Raw genomic sequence first — 7,943 nt, 5'->3', positions numbered from 1 at the left:
CCTGGACGTACACCCCGCCCGCCACGGTGGCAAAGCACAGGCCCAGGGCTGCCAGCAGGCGCAGGGGCGGCGCATCGGGAAGGGGTGAGTCATGTGCAGAACGAGCGGCAGCGGCCACCCAGGCGCCGCGGAGCTGCAGGTGAAGTACGCCACTCATCGGTGTTCTGTCATGACAGCAACGCACCCTCTGCTGCTGTGGGGCCGGCCGTGCTGCGGGGGGCTGAGGCCGGTGCCCAACAGGCCCATTGTACCACTCTGGAACCTCCTCATGCTGCGAGATGTTGGGAGGGGGTGGGGTCGAGCCCAGGCAAGCGCTGAGATGCCAACACACGGGCGCCAGGGAGACTGTGGGAGCAGGTGGGAAGGATATCCCGTGCACCACACATTGCTGTGCAGGACTCGCCTTGATGGTCTCGGGCTGCAACAGCACCGGCCGCTCAAAGGGTCGCTGGGGTGGGTGCTGGATGAAGCCGGATCCCACGATGTTGGGGTTCTGCAGGGGTGAATTGAGCTGGATATGCTCGTCAACTGACGTGGGTAATGCCAGCACCATAGCGCGGGGACATTCCCCGGCGGGAGGGCATGCTGAGGTCGACCGACCCTCGCGCACACTCCATCACTTACGCTGATTTGCAGGGTCAGGGCATCTACCCGCTCCTGGTTGGTCCTGTACGCCATCCTGGCTTGGAAAATTGCAAATATGGGAGCGTTCAGATGTATTGTCCACTGCCATAGCACGGCCGGGGTCTCGTTACTTGCTCAGCTTTGAGTCGCGGGTGGGGGGTACTACCATGTGTACTGCGCGCTCTTGTTGACCGGAGAGCCAGGGCAGGAGCAGCTGGGGAGCCTCATCACGATCCGCCAGCTCTTGAAGGAGCCACCATCGCGCAACCATGCCTGTCGCTGGCTGATGCCAGCTGCTGGCGAAGAGTTGTTGGCCTTTCACCCCAGAGCCTGCACCCCGGTCGTACATGGTGGGAGCGAACCTGCGCGACGTCTGCTCCCTGCGATATCTTCAGACAATTAATATGGAGTGGGCGCAAGCATCGATACTTTGCAGCTGATTTCAGGTCCTAACGCGGCGATGGGAGCATCGCCAGGCCTGCTCACCTCGACCCCTTTGAACCTGTGCTGGGAAGGTGAGTCTCCTGGAAGGGGGTGCCGGGGCAGGCCAGCTGCGCACCAGCCGCCTGAATTCGAGCGGGCATCGAAAACACAGTCCGATCTCTTCCTCCTCGGATGCGTAGATGGTGGAGATGCTGCGTGCCAGGTGGTGCAGAGGTGCTCCTTGATAGAAGTCAGGGTCCACTTGGACCTGCAAGAGCAGTGCCGACCCTCATCATACAAGCTGGAGGTCGCAGGGCAGAGCATCAGACTGTCTGACCCTGAAACCGATGCAGTGGTGATGGAGGTGCGGCCTGGCGCTGTGCCCACCACGTGCAAGGATGGGGTGCTGGTCCAGGGCGTATGCCTGTGCTGTGTTGAACTGCCGAGAGCACCACCGACTCTGGGTCAGAAGCTGTTGCTCTGTGTCCCGCCAGGCCCAGAGCTGGGGTGCTCTCGATTCCGTGACCACCAATGTGGACGCACCGGAGACCCGCCCGATGACCGTCCAGCTGGCAAAGGCGGCGAGCACCGTGGGGTCCTGGCCCTGGGCCCTCCGGTGGGTGGCGGCGCGCAGGCACCATGCATTGCAGCCGCTGTGGGCGGCGCCCTCGGGCGGGCACGGGGGGCTGGATCCTGGGCGCCTGCGGCGCTTCCAGCCCCTGCTGCAGGACCTAGGCCTCCGGCAGCTCCGCTTCAAGGTGAGCCTGGGCTGGGGTGTCATACGTTATGTCGGCCTCCCCTCCCTTCCACAGTGACCGGGTGCATCCTGGGACCTTGAGTCACCCTCCTGTACTGCAATGCTCCGACCGTGCAGTGTCTGCTCAGCCTGCCAACCACCCTGGCAGAGGCAGACAACGTCCTCGCTGGCACGACTCACCTGCCAGCTGTGCAGCGTCTCCGGGCCGCCTGTGGAGGGGCTGCCTTCCTCCCCGGCGCCCCCGCCGCGGCGCGCCTCCTGGTGGCGGGGCTGGCCTCCATAGAAGCCCAGCGAGCACAGCATGGCATGGCGGCCCTGAGGAGGGTGGACCTGGTGGCGGGCAGCCTCTGGCCCTGCCTGGTGTTTGCGGGCGCTCTGGACCTCGCGACCGCGCTGGCGGCCGCCGCCGGGGCGCCGGCGCTCCCGGCCGCGGCGCTGTGGCGCAGCGCCCGCGTGGCCGTGGTCTGCGGCCCGGAACCACGGCTGGTGCGGAGCGCGGAGCTCCTACGGGCCGCCGCGGCCCTCGACGCGAGCGCAGGGTCCCCGGGCGCTTCGTGCGCCTGGCCAGCCGAGGAGGTGCTGGACGGGCGGTCCTGTGGGAGGGCGGCACACTGATCCCCTGGCCCTCCCTGCAAAGCTATGCAGCGTCATGCTGCAACCCCTCTTGCTCGCGCTTTCTCCTTGAACCCACTGGTTTCTGGTGTACAAAAGGGCCCGCGAGCACTGCGGGATGCAGTCAAAAATGGGGCCGCACAGAGGCAGCAAATCACGTTCAAAGGGGGAGGATCGACACCGTGACTCCAAGAGGCCGCATGGATCTGGGCAGGCACCGGCGAAAATTGTCGTTGAAGGAGCGCTACACGGACGCAACGCCCCGGGGGGGGGGGTCCATACAAATGTACGGAACTTTACAGGAGGACGCGCCGGGCCCGTCGCCGCCTCCAGAGGTGGACGGTCAGGGCTGCGACGCAGGCCGCCACGCCCAGGGCTGCGCCCACCTCCTTGCCGCCTGCCCGCCCCCAGGCGGTGAGGAGGCTGGCCCTTGGTCCCAGAGGGGCCTCGGAGACCTCCAGGAATGCCTTTGCATACTCCACGAGCCACAGATCGGGGTTGACAAGGAAGGCCTCCATGGCTGCCCGGGCCGAAGGATCCCCCAGCAGGAATCTGTGTGCAGGCCGGGGGTTGCCGGGTGGGATGGGAGGGGCTTGGATCTGGGTGAAGCACGCCCCTCTGGGTCCCAGGCTAGTAAAGGCGGCTGCAGGAGGAACTTTGCCCTCTCCGCAAGCCCCAGAACGTGTTTTATGGCTTGTGGTCCAGACCTGGCTGAGCAGATGCCATCAATCGGTCGATGCACTTGCAGCACCTGCAAGACACATGCTCACCCCACCCCCCAGGGCAGACTGCTTCACTCACATACTCAGGGGGTCCCTGCCCTCCAGGATGTCCCGGTAGATCTCCACATCAAAGGTGGGCGGGGGCTGAGGAGCGACGGATCGCCGCGGGCTGCCTCCCGCCGGGGACTCTGGGGTCAGGGCCTCCAGTGACGGGTACAGCTGTGGTGATGGGGGTGCGGGTCATGCAAGTTGCGAGGGAAGGAGGGGGCGATGGAGCTGCGGGGAGCCCGCGAAGGGCCCGATCGCCCAAGCGTCCAGCCCGCCAGCCGTCCCCGAGGCCCGCCGCAGCATGACGGGCATCGGGGCCGCTCCAGGGCACACTCTCAGGGTCACATTCCCTCCCATGCGTGCCAGGTGCCCTGCCTTCGCACCTCTTCCCAAACCTTGGGGGAGCTCCAGAAGCGCCCAAAGGGGTGAGCGCCACAGAGGGCCACCCCCTGGCGCACACTCAGCCCCATCCGCTGGAAGGAGGCGAGCAGCGCGCCAGGTCCGAGGCTGGAGCCTGAGGTGTGGGCAGGGAGGCAGGCCGGTGGTGGGTGGGAAACGAGCGGCGCAGCCACTGCCACAGCAGGTGCCCCGCTCCATTCCTGCAGCACTGTACACGGATGGCAGTCTCCCAAACTCAGCACCCAGGGGATTCCTCGGCCGGATGGGCTGGGTCTCACATGTGTCATAGGTGGGCAGGCGTGCCGATGGAGGGGGCACGCGGATATCCCGACGACCGAGGCGGATGGGGATGTGGGGCCCTCCCAGCGCCTCCACGGCCACGGCACCTGCCAGCTGAATGGCATCGGCCATGCTCAGCCCGGGGTGCAGGGCCATGAGGTCCTCGACCACGATCAGGCCGGGCTGCAGGCCCCCGTTCCCGGGGCGTGCAAGCTCCAGGGGCACGGCGATGGAGGCATTGGCTCCCCCACCCCGGGAGCTGTCGTCCCACGTCAGGGCGTCGTGCAGGGCCAGCCGGAGCAGGGTGGGGCCATGCTGGGAGAAGATGGATGGGTTGTGGGATGAGGTTCTGAGGTGAAAGAATTATTGGGGCGATGGGGTGCCGAGCTCTGCGAACGGTGGCGTGGCACACACCTGGTTCACCCCAGACTCCAGGTCCAGGCGAGCCTTGGCGACATCCACCACCGGGCTGGGGCCCGCTTTCGACATCGCACAGGCGTCAAGATAGAGCCTGATGTTCTAGGATTTCGGCTGGTGCAATGATCACACTGCGCACACGGGCGGAGAGGCTGCTAAATGAAGGTGGATCGCTTCCGAAAAAAACAAGCGGGAGAGGAGGATCGTCTACTCGTCCTGCGCACCATCGCTGGGCCAGCCCCGGTGCCGGCTGTCGGCACGGCCTCGAAGAAGTGCAAAACATACTTGATTGTACAAACACTGGACGCGCCGAGCTACCAGCGACGAGAGCCGAGGAGTGCTTTTGCAGGGTGTGCAGGCCTCGCCCGAGCCCATGCGGGCCATGGATCCGGATGGGACGCCCCTGCCTGTCTAGTCGTCTTGGAAGGTCAATAGCAAGAATCAGGACGTAATGGGAATGCTGGGACACGAGCACCGCCCCCCTCCGGCCATCTCGCCCGGGGGGGGGCCCCAGGGTGATGCAGCGCCGGAAGTGGACGAGGAGCAGCGCAAGAGGACACTGCTGCAGCAGGAGCTGGGCATCCTGGACCTTACCAATCCAGAAATACGTGAGTACGGTTTGAATGGGTCCCAGGGGCTGCCTGGGGCCGGGCCTCCTATGAACGGCCCCATGTCAGGTGGCATGGGGAGCGCTGCAGGCCGGAGGCCTGGAGGCGTCGGGCCTGCCCACCCCTTGCTACCTCCCCCAGCCGGGCCTGAGCCTCGAGCCTCTCCCCTGACACCCGCAGCCCTGGAGCGGCAGGTGGAGCTGCTGACCACCAGCATCAAGGAGCGGCTTGAGGGCGCCGTCAACACCCCCATGAGCCCCGTGGTGGTCGGCGCCCTGTTTCCGGCCCTGATGCAGGTGCTCGGCCGGCACCCCGCCGACCTGTCGCTGCCGCTGGACGCCCCCGCCAGCCGCCTGCGGACTGCGGCCGTTGACCTGCTGGGCCGGCTGTCAATCCCGGAGCTGCCCAAGAGCTTCGTGGCGGACCTCCTGTCGGCCTGCCACGCCGTGCTCATGACCGACCACGAGGCGAACGGCATGGTGGTGCAGGTGATTGCGTCTTGTGTGGTTGTGTGGCAGAAGCGGCCGGAGGGACATAATGCATGGGCATGCCGGCCATGAGGTCGGCCGTGCAGCGCTCGGCTTGCAGCCCTGGGGGCAAGGAAGGAGAGCTTTCCACTGGCGTGGTCTGAGACCTGGGCCTCTGCGGTGCCGCCATGGTCCCACGCATGTGCTAGTTCACTCCTATGCAACCCTCGTTCATGCCACCATCGTCCCGCCCTCCCTCCCTTCCCCGGCCATCGCACAGAGGATCATGTATGACGTGCACAAGATCTACAAGCTGTCGCTGGAGGACCAGAGCATCCCCTTTTTCGAGTGGCTGAAGCAGGTGACTGCTTGTCGGTGTCTGGGGGATGGGGGAGCAGGGTCGGCGGTGCGTGCATGGTGTGTAGCGCGCCACACCCGTCAGCAGATGCGCATGCAGTCCCTGGCGTGCGCAGCCCCTTCTCCCCTCCCTGTCCTGGGACCTGGACGCCATCAGCCTCTTCACCCCCGAGGGTGCGGTGGGCTGCAGTATCTAGGATCAGGATGGCCCAATGGTGTGCGGGTTTCTACATTCTGCAGCCGTTCCCCTGTGCAACAAGAATCTTCTGTGCTTGCTGCATCCTGGGGGCATCTGTGTGCAGCGCCAAGGGTGTACATGACATCATCCAGAACAATTAACTGCATGGCTCTTCTCCCTTCTCAAGCTCCTGGACCCAGACGTCACCCTGCCTGCCCGCCCACGTTTGACTTAGGTGCGGCCGTTGAGGATGGACACGAGGCTCACTGGACGTCAGAGGAAGCCGAGGGGCAGGTGCCCACCGTCGTGGTCGCGCCATAGCCACCCAGCGGCACTCCATGACCCAAGCATGTGGCGGAGGTGGCGCCTGGAAGTCTGGCGGGCACCCTGCGCCCTCGTGTGACGCGCTGTCCCATTGTAGAGGAGGCCTCAAGGGCGCGTAGGCCTGCGAGACCCCTGCGGCCAGAGATCAAAGTGCAATGTAATGTTGCGCTGCAGGCGCCACAGGACGGCCCTGCCGAGGGCGCCTGGCGTGCCATCTCCCCTTTCGCTGTCACAACTCTTAGTAACCGCCCCCTGCCTGCTGACGAGGCGTGGGTACTCCACACATGTACACACAAGAGGGGAGTGCAGCAGGGCAGCGCCAGTCACTCCTCCGTGTCGTTCTCGTCAGGAAAGTCCCCTGCCAACTTCCCCCCGGCTTCCCGGATCTTGGTGCACCGCTCCTCATACGACGGCTCCCGGACGCGCTGCAGCAGCGGCACACGCTCGCCGTGCCTGCGCGCCCTCCTTTCCCGCCCGGCGCTGGGCAGGGCGCACTCGTCCTCGCCCAGCTTGGTCAGGATCTCGGACAGCAGACTGGCCCGCACCAGATGACTGCATGGGGTGTGTGCCGGTAGGGGTTAAAAATGGCAAGCGTAATGTTCAACTGACAACGATAGAAGTGAGCCGAGGGAGGAAGGAGGGGAGATCCACCGTTTGATGTCACAATGTAGACCGGGAAAGCACGTCCAGAGTGAGTGCAAACCCCCCTTGCGGCACCATCCAATGCACAGACTTGCAGCTGGAAGCCATCCACGGGCTCCTCCTTCGTCACCGCCATCTCCCACACCACCCTGTTCCCACACCACCCGCACACCTGTCCAGCGCGCGGCCCAGGACCTTGCAGACCTGGTCCCGGTTAGCCTCGGTGCGTAGGAAGCGCAGCTCCCCCGGCGCGTAGCGGCCCCTTCCCCCCCCCCGCTGATCCCCCCCATCCTCGGCTCAACCCCCGCCCCCCGCCCCCCCCCCTAAACCCCGCTGCAGCTGTACGAGTCCATGCCCGCCGCGTACGAGCGCTTCATCGGCTCGCGGCTGGAGGACCTGGGGCCAGCTGGCTCCACCCCACCCCTGGTCCCCGCCCGCGCCTCCTTCAAGCTGGCGGCGGAGGTGGCGGTGTTCGTGGTGTTCCTGCTCCAGTCCTACCCCAAGCGCATGCACCAGTACGCTGCGCCGCTGATCCCGGTCATTGTGGCGGCGGCGGGCATCCGCGGCCCCGACCCCGGCGCCACGCCCCCCGCCCTGGCGGGCGCCGTGTACGACCTGCGCATGGCCCAGATCAAGATGCTGGCCTTCCTCACGGTCATGGCACGGCCCGCCAACCTGCAGGCGGCCATGCTGGAGCACCGCGACGCGGTCTGCGCGGCGCTGGTGCGCGTAATGACCACCGTGCCCGAGGTGGCGGGCATCCGCAAGGAGCTGATGATCGCGGTGCGCAACCTGCTGGCCACCAAGCTACGCCCGGGGCTGCTGGCCAGCATGGACGTCCTGCTGGACGAGCGTGTGCTCATGGGCACAAGCCGGGCCTGCATCGAGAGCGTGCGGCCGCTGGCCTGCTCCACGCTGGCCGAGCTGGTGGCCAGCGTCAAGGCGGAGATGAGCCTGCCCCAGCTGACCACCATCGTGGACATCTTCGTGCGCAACACCAATGACTGCACCGCGCCCGCGGCGCTGCAGTCCACCTCCATGCGCCTGCTCTACAACCTGATCGAGACCATCTTCCAGCGCCGGTCA

The 7,943-nt window shown here is 66.1% G+C and overlaps 4 protein-coding genes across 4 annotated transcripts in view; 2 read left to right on the top strand and 2 right to left on the bottom strand.

Annotated features, from left to right (window-relative positions):
* The window catches only part of F751_6474 (hypothetical protein), a gene marked incomplete at both ends in the record, with an annotated part of 2,066 nt that extends 1,388 nt beyond the window's left edge, over positions 1 to 678 (bottom strand). Inside the window, 2 exons of the mRNA XM_011403702.1 lie at positions 1 to 493; positions 625 to 678. The exon at positions 1 to 493 is cut by the window's left edge and continues 1,388 nt beyond it. Of these exons, the coding sequence (XP_011402004.1) occupies positions 1 to 493; positions 625 to 678 (547 nt within the window). The remainder of the gene's footprint in view (positions 494 to 624) is intronic.
* Positions 679 to 2,712: 2,034 nt separating this feature from the next.
* On the bottom strand, positions 2,713 to 4,353 carry F751_6473 (L-ascorbate peroxidase 3, peroxisomal; the record flags this gene model as incomplete). The annotated part of the gene is made up of 5 exons (XM_011403701.1): positions 2,713 to 2,968; positions 3,218 to 3,357; positions 3,570 to 3,700; positions 3,864 to 4,179; positions 4,279 to 4,353. 5 exons carry the CDS (start codon positions 4,351 to 4,353, stop codon positions 2,713 to 2,715), a joined length of 918 nt encoding a protein of 305 aa, XP_011402003.1.
* An 87-nt stretch (positions 4,354 to 4,440) lies between these two features.
* On the top strand, positions 4,441 to 4,716 carry F751_6472 (hypothetical protein; the record flags this gene model as incomplete). The annotated part of the gene is made up of 1 exon (XM_011403700.1): positions 4,441 to 4,716. One exon carries the CDS (start codon positions 4,441 to 4,443, stop codon positions 4,714 to 4,716), a length of 276 nt encoding a protein of 91 aa, XP_011402002.1.
* A 22-nt stretch (positions 4,717 to 4,738) lies between these two features.
* F751_6471 (putative transcription-associated protein 1) overlaps positions 4,739 to 7,943 on the top strand; it is a gene marked incomplete at both ends in the record, with an annotated part of 14,701 nt that continues 11,496 nt past the window's right edge. Inside the window, one exon of the mRNA XM_011403699.1 lies at positions 4,739 to 5,377. Coding sequence (XP_011402001.1) covers positions 4,739 to 5,377 — 639 coding nt within the window. The remainder of the gene's footprint in view (positions 5,378 to 7,943) is intronic.

Source organism: Auxenochlorella protothecoides (assembly GCF_000733215.1).
Source record: "Auxenochlorella protothecoides strain 0710 unplaced genomic scaffold scaffold90, whole genome shotgun sequence".
NCBI lineage: Eukaryota > Viridiplantae > Chlorophyta > Trebouxiophyceae > Chlorellales > Chlorellaceae > Auxenochlorella > Auxenochlorella protothecoides.
The sequence above is the reverse complement of the archived record's forward strand: the minus strand, read 5'-3'. Positions and strand labels throughout refer to the sequence as shown.